This window comes from Chlamydotis macqueenii, chromosome Z (assembly GCF_036417535.1).
Source record: "Chlamydotis macqueenii isolate bChlMac1 chromosome Z, bChlMac1.mat, whole genome shotgun sequence".
Classification (NCBI taxonomy): domain Eukaryota; kingdom Metazoa; phylum Chordata; class Aves; order Otidiformes; family Otididae; genus Chlamydotis; species Chlamydotis macqueenii.
Genome location: NC_141593.1, coordinates 50,860,034 through 50,872,401, shown reverse-complemented (window position 1 = coordinate 50,872,401; position 12,368 = coordinate 50,860,034). Strand labels below are relative to the sequence as shown.

At 41.5% G+C, this 12,368-nt stretch overlaps 1 protein-coding gene across 1 annotated transcript; it reads right to left on the bottom strand.

Annotated features, from left to right (window-relative positions):
* Positions 1-1,398: 1,398 nt before the first annotated feature.
* NIPSNAP3A (nipsnap homolog 3A) lies at positions 1,399-8,023 on the bottom strand. Its single transcript, XM_010123552.2, has 5 exons — positions 7,718-8,023; positions 4,552-4,713; positions 2,841-2,990; positions 2,369-2,455; positions 1,399-2,258 (listed from the first exon to the last, which is right to left on the bottom strand). Exons 1-5 carry the CDS (start codon positions 7,839-7,841, stop codon positions 2,182-2,184), a joined length of 600 nt encoding a protein of 199 aa, XP_010121854.1. The 5' UTR covers positions 7,842-8,023; the 3' UTR covers positions 1,399-2,181.
* Positions 8,024-12,368: the final 4,345 nt, after the last annotated feature.

Below are 12,368 nucleotides of genomic sequence, written 5' to 3'. Positions count from 1 at the left end.
AATCCAGCTGCAGAGCATAACAAACTTACTTGGATGTTTAAATACCAACTTATGTACCTGCCTCTAAATGTTTCCATTATAGAGACCTGGCAACTTGCAACTATTGGTAACTGTTCCTCCTCTTTGCTAAAAATACCCTGTAACTGTTTTCACTGACAAATTAAAATGGTATGTTTGAGTATAACAAATCTGAAGTACTCTAAACTTAGCTAATCCTTAGTTAATATCAAATTAAAGGAAGATCATTCAAGTTAATACAAGGTTGATTTTGCACAGCAGTTTACAAATGAAAGTAGAGTAATGGTCCAATTGGTCAAAGGAAAACTGATTTTAAAATTTTGCCTTCTACTGCCATTAGTCCCACTGTCAAACAATTAAGTTCCAGAACCCAATCAATTCTTGAAGTTACATTTATGAGGAAAATTAAACCTGAGATAAGAAGCCAATTAAAACTTCCTTGGTTTTCTGTTTTAATCTAGTATCCAGCTGGTGCTCTGGGTAATCTGCCTGATTTATCAACCTCTTGTCAGAAAACAACAAACTATGGAAGAAAGCACATCTTCTTTACTCTCAATGCTAATGACAAGGAAAATAGTTTTACTAAAATAAAAATTCTACCTCTCTATTTCAGTAAAGATTAAAAAAAATTTTGCATTCATTTGGGAAAAAATAATCATATTAATTCCCTGTCCCATTTTTCAGCCTATGTTTTTGTTACTTTAAAAAAACAGTCTTTGAGTTAACTGCCATAAGGCAACATTATGCATTATCTTGGTAGTGATGGTTTATCAGCCATTTATATCTTTAAAAGTTTATTTCTAAAATGTAAGAAAGTGGTCTTTGTAAGTAGTGCTTGTTTCATGCTGAGAATGCTAAAGATAGCTCTGTTGGAGAGAAGAGACTGAAGATTTGGGTATAGGAGCTTGGACCTGTTATAGTCCCTTTCTACAATAGCTGGATCCCATTCATGCACCTTGGATACCAGCATAATTGCTTACAGCTGTTTTTTTGTGCTTTCCATGAGATCTTGATGCACTTCACAGATGCAATAATCATCACTAGGCAGGCTGCACAAAGATGCTTCTGCAGAGATGTGAAATCAATGGCTGATTGCAGATCAGTGATTAACCTTTTGGGAAAGCCTCCCAAGCACTCAGCTGGTTAGTGACCTTTCAGTTGCTGAAGAGGGTGCTTTGTACCACTCTCGACAAAACACTAGTTTGACTTCTCAGCCTGTGAGCCCTCTCCCCTGCTGCTCTTCACTCTAACTTACTGGCTTTAAAGCAACTATTATAAAGACTGTTGTTGCCCAAAATGTAAGACTTGCTGAATGCTGTACTTGGAGAACAAGGTTTATCATTTAAAAAAAGTAAGAGCTTGAGCTGTAAACACTAAAAATACATGCTTTATCTAAATTTATTTAGCTTTTAACAGTCTGGCAAAAAGCATTTCAAAGATAGAAGCATGTGTAGATAGTTGATTTTAACTACATAGTCAATAAGGGCTACTCCAATTTCAACACCCTAAACAAATATTAAAATACTGAAGGCAAAGTATTATGTAGGTAATCCACAGTTCTGATGAAGCTGTTTACTGAACAAAAAAGGAAAGGGCTGAAGTGAACTATGCAAGTGAATAGTGAATAAATGCTTTTCTTATGGCAGAGTTCATTGGGACCTACTACCTGACCAGCTTCACTGCAGCACTTCCTAGGGGCATTTCCAGCTGCACTGATGTTCTACATTGCTGGGCAATGCCCCCAGATGACAGATACGTGGGGGCATTCCTTCTTAAACCAGTATGCAATAGCCAAGATATGATAATTACAAGAGTTGCTAAAGTATGTTATGAAAATGATACCAGCCCTGAGCTGTAATGCTGGAAAAGAAAACGCTTAACTCACTAGGTTTGGTAAGTGATCTAGCTATGCATAAGTGATACAGCTCAAGTTCTTTTTCCTGGGGATGTCGAACACCACCATAACTTCTATTCAGCAATTGCTAGCAGGGTGCAAAATTTTACTGATTTACATTGCTAGTGATCAGCATTTTACATCCATTTATTGTAAACTGAAGAACAGTTGGTTCAATTCATGAGGGTATGATGATCCATATGACAGTACTTGCTGACAGCACTTCCATCTTGACCTCTTTTGCGACCAGTTACATCCTTAGAGGAAACTCACTTCAGTGGTGAGCATTGCAGAGGAATCAGGAGCACGTTTTGCTGGGACTCCAAGAATCTGACACTGTCCCGCACTGAAATAAAACACATATTTAATTAAGACAGCAATCCAAAGGGAAATAATACTTTTCTCGGCATGGATGTAGGTAACACTAGTGAGTGCTCTGGATCTATCATCTCTTACCAGCTGCTACCACTCTGGCATCTTCATGGGCGCTGTGCCTTCCCGCTGCCCGGTGATCTGGGCTCTCGTTCCACCAGATCACATGGACTGAGAAAGTAGAAATAAAGACAGCTGAGTACTGTTATACTGCAATACAACATGTACTGTAAGTCTTAGCAACCTGCCTTCACTTGTTAGATGCCTTACAGTTAGCAGAAACAATTCTCCACGCAAGTATGTTGTGGGATGATCCTTTGCTGAGCTTTTAAAAGGTTTTATTCTTTAATATGAGAACTGAGTCTTCTAAGCTAGCAGCAACTGGCTTAAGCCTATAACCCAATACCCAAAGCTGGGTTCAAGGACTGTTTACAGGACTTCAGTGAATCACACCAATGTCTTCATCAAGCCAGCCAATCCAGATCCAAGTCAAGGGCTTGCCCCTCTCCCTCCACCCCTTCCCATACCAAAGTCTGTGTCCAAAATTGCGTAGTACCTGTGTTAAGTAATCCATACTCTGTGTGGAAAACACCAATCAGCTTGGTGTAGCCTGTGTTGACATGCGCGTTGATTGCAGCTTGAAATGCTTCACCCCACAATGCTGGCCCACCAGGCTTCATCTGGAAAGTAACCCATTCATATACTCCTGGAAGAAAAACCAAAGATTACCTCGAGGGAGGAAACACAAATTAATATGCTGGTTCTCAAACAGTGTGTCATGGTCATGGCATATTTATTGTGAAATCAGTACTACAATTCCCTGACATTTGGAGTCAGCAGGACATGAAACTGCCTCTTCATCCCAGCATGCACAACATCCAGGACCCCATAAGAGCACACACAAGTGACTTGCTAATTGGAGCCAGTTCAAGTGCAAATGTAAGCACCTGGACCCTGAGGAACCGAAGACTTCACAAAAAGCCCAACTTAGCATTTTCACTGTTGCCTGGAAATTTGGGGAGATCCAGACTACTTTGCAGAAATCACAAATACTCATACATGTTTGTGGGATTTGGACAGCTAGTTGAACGACGCAAGGTAGCCTTTTCTAAGACTGGCAATATTTTCTGGCATTGAAGTGGTTTATGACATTATAAACCCCTTTGACTCCTGGCAATTGGTCCCAGCAAGATCTGAAAGCATAGCCAACAGACTAGGACTAGCTTAGCATATCTGCTGTGCCAAACAATCTCCCTTGTTTGTAGACAAATAGCACGATTTGCCAAAAAACTCCAGTCCTGCTAGAAGACACGTTATCCTTCTTTGCATTCAGGTGCAAATTTATTTGCACTCTAGATCACAATTCCTAACATTTTAATGGGAAGCCATATGAAAAGCCATACACTTGCCATATGGCAATGTATGTCTGGTCTCATTCTCCAGCAACAGGCTGGAGATAAACTGAAGTAGGAACAAAGTGTTTGAAAAGTCAGCTCTCCAGTTTTAAGCGAAAACTGGACTGCTTTCAAATTCAATATTAACAGCATAAAATTCAGATCACAGGGAAATAAAGAACAAAGATTACTGTATGTATGCACATGCTGAGGGCTAAAGCGAGGCTTGTTTGACGTCACTCCATGCAACAAAGTCTGCAAATGTCCATAAACTGGTGAACAATCAATACTGTTAATACCACGTTTGCTACAGAGAGGATTAAAATACATCAGGACAGGATGCCGACACTTAATCTGTGATTGTTACAAAGTATGCTTGACTTGCATATATCTTTAAGACGTAGAGATTATTTTTTGGGGTTTTTTTCTTTAAAATATTAGGCGAAAAAAAAACAGTAACATGGAAGCAAAGTGATAAAAGTGAAAAGCCTCTGTGAAAGAGAACAATCATTGTCTTTAGTGGCTCCAGGAAGTGCCCTCTCATGGACAGATGTACAAAGCAAGTCTGAGATGACTGCTCTGACCACTACTATGGCATTGCCATTTTGTATGTTCATTTAGGCAATTCACGCACCTCTTTCTTTACAACCTTAATGATCAGGGCTCTAATCAGCTACTAATGTAAGTTAGTGCAAAATTCTTCTTAAAAACTTTGTCCCTCATCTGTGTTATGTCACCTTTCCCACATGTGGGTATGTACATGCAACTGTTACATAACGGGTTATAAAACCATGTAATACCTGGTTTAAACTTTAAGCCATTTTTTGTTAGTGCATCAGTAATTTTCATCAGCAAAACAGAAGATAAGCTCACCCCCTTCTTTTGGAGGCTTCCCAAGTTGACACCAGGGTACCAGATAAGCAACCTCATTGTGCTGCCTTTCTACCAAGGCGAGAGCTGGGGAGAGGAATTTTCCCTGCCAGTCTTTGTCATTGGCTAGTGCATGCCGAACTGCTGTTCTGTGGGCAAAATTATCTGTAAGAAAGGAAGGGAGAGGAAAAAAAAACAAAACAAAACAAAACAAACCACAAAAAAAAAAACCTATGAAAAAATGCACTTAATGTCACATCAGAATCAATCAAAATATATAATTACAAGGAGGCAAGCTGCACTTACATAGGTTGAAAATTGCTTTTTTTTTTTTTTAAACAGCTTATTAGCTGAAAGCAGATGGGGTAAGTTTCCTTTAAATTCTGAAAAAACATCTTTTCTTTAGCTCTCAAATTTAAATGGTTTCAAGCCAAACCAATTTTCCAATAAAGTTTATAAAAAAGTTAAAATACATTAACCAATGTTACTGTTAAGAAAGATTCATGTATGACATTCACATATATGCCACATACTGGATGTGGCAACAGTTACCAAGGATAAGGAGATTTGGAGAAAGCACAGTAGATAAGGAAGTGAAGTAGAAAACAAAATTCAGAAGGAATATTAACCTACGAAGAGAAAATTAAGAAAAACATGAGTTTTGGTTTATATAAAATGACATTAAAATTACAAGTGTAGAAGTAACAGTGTTTTATGTAACTGAATAAGTGTTTGCTTGTTCAGTTACATTAAAAGTTATTAAATGCCCAAAATGTAAACCTTTTCTTCTTTTTTTTTTTTTAATTAAAAACAAATCCACTGAATTAAGAGCATCTGAATTTCAACTGGTTAGGCTGCAGTGGCATCTTAAGCAATATGTTTATGCAGACAGCTTTCAATAATATATGAGAAAAATCCAGCATCTGAGAATGGGAGAATCTTGAGAAATATCAGTATCTTGAGACCAATTAAAAAATAGAGCAATTATTTTTACTTACTAAAATGATATAAGCAAGGGTCTGACAAATCGAGGAGAAAGGATGTTGCACCTTACACATGTAAACACCATTAGGAAACAAAGAAAAATCGCAGGTTTTTCCTTAGTTTTCCATTTTAAAAGTTTCTCATAGATTATGGGACGAAATGGGAGATCTGGTTTCCCAGGACATAGAGAAGGCTGAGGTACTCAATGACTTTTTTTGTCTCTGTCTTCAGCAGGAAGCGCTTTAGCCACATAGGCCAAAAAGGCAAAAGGCAGGGACTGGGAGAATGAAGAACTGTAGGAGAAGATCAGGTTTGAGACCATCTAAAGAACCTGAAGGTGCACAAGTGCACGGAACCTGATGAGAAGACATCTGCAGATCTTGAGGGAACTGGCAGATGAAGATGCCAAGTCACTGTCCATCACATTTGAGAAGTCATGGCAGTCCGGTGAGGCTCCAAATGACTGGAAAAGGGGAAATATAACCCCCATTTTTAAAAAGGGAAACAAGGAAGACGTGGGGAACTACAGGCCGGTCAGCCTCACCTCTGTGCCTGGCAAGGTCATGGAGCAGATCCTCCTGGAAACCATGCTAAAGCAGATGGAAAATAAGGAGGTGATTTGTGACAGCCAACATGACTTCACTAAGTGCAAATTGTGCCTGACAAATTTGGTGGCCTTCTATGATGGAGTTACAGCAACGGTGGACAAGGGACAACTGACTGACATCATCTACCTGGACTTGTGCAAAGCATTTGACACTGGCCCACACGACATCCTTCTCTCTAAGCTGGAGAGATATGGACTTGACAGATGGACCACTCGGCAGATAAGGAATTGGCTGGATGGCTGCACTCAAAGAGTGGTGGTCAACAGCTTGATGTCCAAGTGGAGACCAGTGACAAGTGGCATTCCTCAGGGGTCGGTATTGGGACCAGCCCTGTTTAACATCTTTGTCAGCCACACGGACAGTGGGATGGAGTGCACCCTCAGCAAGTTCACCGATAACACCATGCTGTGTGGTGCTGTCAACACATGGGATGGAATGGATACCATCCAGAGGAACCTTGACAGGCTGGAGAGGTGGGCCCGTGCAAACCTCATCAAGTTGAATAAGGCCAAGTGCAAGGTCCTCCACATGGGCAGGAGAGAAAGAACAAGGCTAAAATGTTCTGAGAAGCAGGAGAATTTATTAACCACAGATGGATGTAAACTCATAATATCCCCATCAACAGATGGTTGGCCCCTTCACCCTCCAGGACAAAAGGGGTGACTCTTTATTCTAAACAGGTACTGTGAACATGATGAATTTCAACAAGCAGACTGAGAACTTCAGAAACAAAATTATCTGTATCAGTGTACAGATATACCTTAGACTGCAGCAGGTATATAAATAAGTGATAGCAGGGTGCCTTCCCACCTCTCTGTAACTCAAGAATCAAGTTCCTTTAGGCTCCACAAAGAGTACAGCCAGGGCACCCAGTTTCTCTCATAATTGCAGCTTACCTTAGTTCACAAGCACCTTCCAGGTCAGCATTGACTCCAACAACATAAAAAGTTGATTATACTGCAAGAAGCCTGTTGCTACCAAGGCTGATGCAGCAATAAAATGCTTCACACACTTGGGAAGTTGGGGCTGGTGGAGTGGCTTGCCAACTCAGCACAGTCCAGCTGCAGAAGAAGTTTAAGGATGCAAACTGTGTGCCATTTGTTTTAGGGGAGTGACTGCTACACTGAACTAAAATTTGAGATTATACACACATATAAACATACAAAGACTGCTTATAGACTGTCTGCACTTATATATGCTGTCTTATTACAGAGGTCTCAACCTTTTTTCCATCCATTTTGAAATTCTGAAGACATTTGTGGTTCAGGAACTGGTCCTAAATTAAAAATATTTACAATGAACAAAGCACTCTGCCACAACTCCTCTATTATACCTGTTTTGAGCAGAGATGACTGTTTAAGAACAGTTGCAACTCTGACATCTCAACATGTCAAAAGTGTCCTGACAGGCTCTTGCAGTATTATTTTCAGTAATCAGTACAGGAACAATTTTTTTTTTCTGGACACTTTCTTGCAGTAAAAGCAAAAAATAAAAGCAGGGTAAGCATTCTCCTTGTCTTGCATAGGAGACAGGCAGCCCAAAGAGAGCAGAGCAGTGCAAAGGGATGCTGAGCATACCGTACTTCCAAACGTGGACAACCTTATTCATCGCTCCCAGCTCCGTGGACCAGAATCCCACCAGCTCTGAGTGAGCTGTGCGAAGGTGAATGTACTTGTTGACCATTTCCACAAACTCCTTCATCTTTGATGGCTTAATATCGTATGTGCGAATTTCATAGAAAATGCTATTATTTTGTCTGGGCCCTGTAGCAAAAGATGTGAGTACCTGAGAGAAAATGTTAAGAGAAATAACTAAAACTAATTCTCAAGCCAGAAAACCATCTTCTGTCTAATTTCTAGACTTTTTTAAAAACAGTGAGATGTTAGAGATGCGATTTTTTTTAGTGGGGGGGTGAAAGAAGGAGCACTTAATGATCTTCACTACAAAAGCTTCTCGTGTCTTTTTTTCTTTGGAAACAGTTCCCATGTGCATTATTTGCTGCATCTCCTTTTGCCAGTACAACAGATCTTGAGATGTCTTTTATTTCTCACACTCAATTGTCTAATTACTAGCCTATAACAAAGCAGGATTTTCCTTTTCTCATACTCCTTCCTCAGGAAGCCAGCAGCAGGACACAAAAAGGGAAAGTAATAAAAAGAGAGCCACCTGAACACATTATTTGAAGGTGAGGCTGCTGGTGCCTCCGAAGCAGAGGCAACGTCAACATCTGGCTGCATTGTCCTTACATGACCAACTCATGCTACCGCAATCTGTTTTCTAATTACAATCATACATCAGTATTAGTAAATTACATATTGTTGGCAAAAGAAAGAAAAAGATACCAATGCTTGGGAAAAGACTGATTCCTTCCAGTACAAGACTGCTAAAGTCTGCATCCTGGTCCTTCACTGGCTGCTTCCCAACAGCTAGTCAAGAACAGTTTTTATATTCATCTAACATAAAACCCTCCAGAAGTCCCAGAATACGCCTACTTTTGCAACTGCCTCAGTGGCCCGGAACACGCTACTCACATCTCAAATACAACCAGAAAAATTAAGGCCAACCTAAATCTTTGGCCTTAGCCCCTCTTTGCACAGAGGTGGCTGCAGGCTGGGTTTTGGGCATGGGTCAGGTCAGCAGGCACGCGTGCCACGCAGCTCAAGGAACAGAATGCAGACAGCCAAGACCAAAGGTCTTGTTTCCTAATGACCCTCCGGAGTGCTGCACACCCAGTTTCGGCTGCCATCTGCTCCCTTCAGCATTTACAGTTTCTACATCCCCACAGGATCCCGAACGAACAGGAATCCAACGCTTACGGCGAGCCACCATGACAGCAGTCGGCTGTCAGGGACCCAGCCAATGCCGAATTTCTGCAGGAAAAGAGAAGCCACCCCAGCAAAAACTGAGCCACTGCGGGGCCACCCCTCCCGAACGCACCACCCGCGATGCCGCTCCCCACCAGACGCGCCCCCTCTCGCACTCAGCCCCGCAGATAGCGACAGCCCCGACCCCGGCCCGCCCCCGGAACCAAACCCGGCCCCCGCAGACCCAGGCACCCCGTTACCCCGCCGATCCCCGCTCGCTGTCCCCGCGGTTTCCCTCGCAGCGTCCCGGCCCTTACCTGAGCGCGGGCCCCAGCCCCGGCCCGGGCCAGGCGGGCGGCGGCGGCGGCGAGCGGCCGGCGGAGCGCCCCCGGGGGCAGCATGGCGGAGCAGCAGGCCGGGCGGAAGGCGAACGGCGCCGTCCCTCCTCGGTGTGGTGGGGCGGCGTGGGGTGGGCAGGCAGGCGGCCCTGGGGCGGGGCGGCCGTTGGGGTGGCTTCTGCTGTCGGGGCCACAGTCATCCTCCGGAAGAAAGGCCTGTGGCTTATTTTCTGTAGTGGTTTTTTTTTTTAGACAAATCCAGGCTTTGTGCCACGGGTGTAGAGCGCCAAGCGCTGTCACCCCATTACAGCTGCATGCCCGACTGCATGGTTCTTACTACTACACCGTTACCCAGGGGTGGGATTTTGTGATGGCTGGGGCTGAATACCTTTGTGGAATTAGATATTGGCCAAAACAAATACAGAGGCAAAATGTCCACTGGTGTCAGAGCATCCAGTGTTTTAACCCTGGGAGACAAATCAGCTCCCAGCAAAGGATGGTTTATGGAAGACTAAATTAACAAGGCAGTATCTTTCATGGTTCCTCTTAATAGGAGCAGCACATTCCTTCCTCCACCCCAAGTAATGGATTTTGAGTGCCTCTGGTTGGAATTAAGGTGAAGAGAGAAGTGATGGATTCATGCCTACGGAGCTGTCATACTTTTTCTCACGATTACGGACAATTTTTCCATTTCTTAAAGACAAGCCCAGGAAGAAAGATTGTCTAAATTAAAATGAGATAGAAAAAGTAGTTCTAACAAACACATTAAAAGAGTGTTGTGGGAAGAGTGGAGCATAGGAATAGCATATATGTTATATATTCATTTGCAAGTGGTATTCTTTGTTCAATTTTTTTTATATCAGAAGAAATGAGCATGATACACGCTGAAGTGTTGTTGCAATACAGCATGAATAGTTCTCATAGTTTCTACAGCAGAAGCACACAGGAAGTGTCATTACTGATACAGTTATTGCCAGTTTAAGATTGACTTAACATGTGGGGGTTTTTGTAACTTATGAACAAATTGTATTTCAGCTGAAGGCAGGGAATCAGATGGCCAACTCCAAAATATTTAAGGTTCTCCTCTGTTTATTTTATTCTATGGATGAAGTAATGTTATTCATAGCCATATTGTGCTGGAATATTGCTTCACATTTTAAAAAGCTGTTATTGTTTGAACTGTTTGCTTTCTCATCAGGAATGATCATACAAGCCAGGATTTTAATTAATTAGTCACAAAAAGCAAGGTTTGTTCTTGCTAACCTGAGCAATCAAGAAGAAGCTTTGATTTTTTATTTCTTTTGTGTAGTCAGGGAATAGAAAAGTGAACATGATTTTCATATTTGAGCAAAACAGACCAGACTAAAATGTACTACAAACTGCACTGAAACTCAGTGAAGGCCTGAAATGATTCCCTGAAACAATTCAGCAAATGATTTTATACAGCAAGTAAATGTGAGAAAACTGCTTATGCGTGCAGCTAAGGAAGTTCCTAAGATAAAATTAATTGAGAAGTCTGTTCTTTTAGCTCTGCATTTTTGCCTGGAACTTGAATTCACCATACCCCTTTGTATTTTCTCATTCATGTTCTTCTAGAAGTCCAGGGGTGTATCCTTTTTTCCATGTGTATGTGGCAGAGCCAGTGATTAAGTGAGAGGATTTTAACCTCCAACTCTTGCCTGCCACTTGCAAGCCTGTCTATCCATACACAGAACGGTAGACAGGAGCTGTGTTTTATAGGCCTAAATTTCACAACTCACAGATAGTATTGGACATCTGGTAATGACAGTGTTGATCTTGTAGAAGAAGTAATAGTGGATAGTATCTATTACAAATGCTTTTTGATAGGAAGTTTTAATTTTGATATAGAATTGATGAATCAAACAAAATTTTCAATTTATGTAGCTGTGATTGCCAGAGCTGCCTGAGTTAAAATGCTTTATTAAAAACTTTTGTTACTGATGGAAGCCAAAGCTCAATGGAGGCAAAATGCAAGAAGGCAATATGTGTGCATTAGTGCATTTATTTGTTGTACTCCCTGCATGCAACGTTTTCATCCATTTTCATTTTTCCATAGGACAGGAAACACTGTTAATCTGATCTGTATGTGACTTGTGAATGAGGGCAAGCACTAGACAGGATTTTAAAAATTTCCTTTGTACTCTAAGTGGAGACAGTGATAATGAGAGAAAGGAAACCATCTGTACCAAAAGACTTAATGCTTTCAAGAGAAGTTTAAACTTCATTTGTGATGTTTGCTTACACACAGAGAAAGTGACTCAGATTTTTGGAAAATGAGAAAGCACAGTACCTCCTCCTTTGCTAGGGGGATGCCTGTATTTGTGAATCACAGCTTTCAGTTTCCTGTTGCATGAAGGATAAAAAAGAGTAAGTTGCCTTCTATTTCTCTATAAATTCTTCAGCTTAAATTCCTTCCTCAGAAAGGCAATTTTCAAAAGCACAGGAGGGTGTAACTCGCCACTCATTTTTAATGGCAGCAGGGTTTCTGTTACATAGCGCAGTGCCATTGGTAGGCTTGAGAAAGGAGTGCGATGAACTTGTTTAGTGGAAGTGTAATACACGGGGTTTCCACTGTTCAGTTTTCACAAATCTCTCATGCTAAGTGCTGCCCTTCCTCTTTCTAGTTCTGCTGCTGAGTGAGCAAGCAAGAAGTGGTTTCCTGGTTTGCACACAAGACAACATTCCTGAATGTAATGCAGCCTCTTGGTATGTTCCCAGTAGGCCAGAACATGTAAATATCCACCGTTTTCCACTCTCTCAGCTGTTGCATATGAAAATCTGAAAAACAGCTTATCAAACTCGGTATTTTCTTCCCTGTTTTTTCCTAGCAAGTTTGCATACCTCATCTCATGAAAACAATCTGCATTGTATATACATATTTATTTTGTGACACTGATGAGAATTCCCACAAGAACCAGTGTCAGCTCTGTGTTTACCAGTAGTAAGAGTCACATTAATGTTCTTTGTACCTAGGGTCTGAGGACAGAGGCATGTTCAGGTGCCCTGCTAGGCAGTGAATGAGCATGGAGAAAGTTGATTTCATGTTTTTGCTTTGCTGGAGAAGG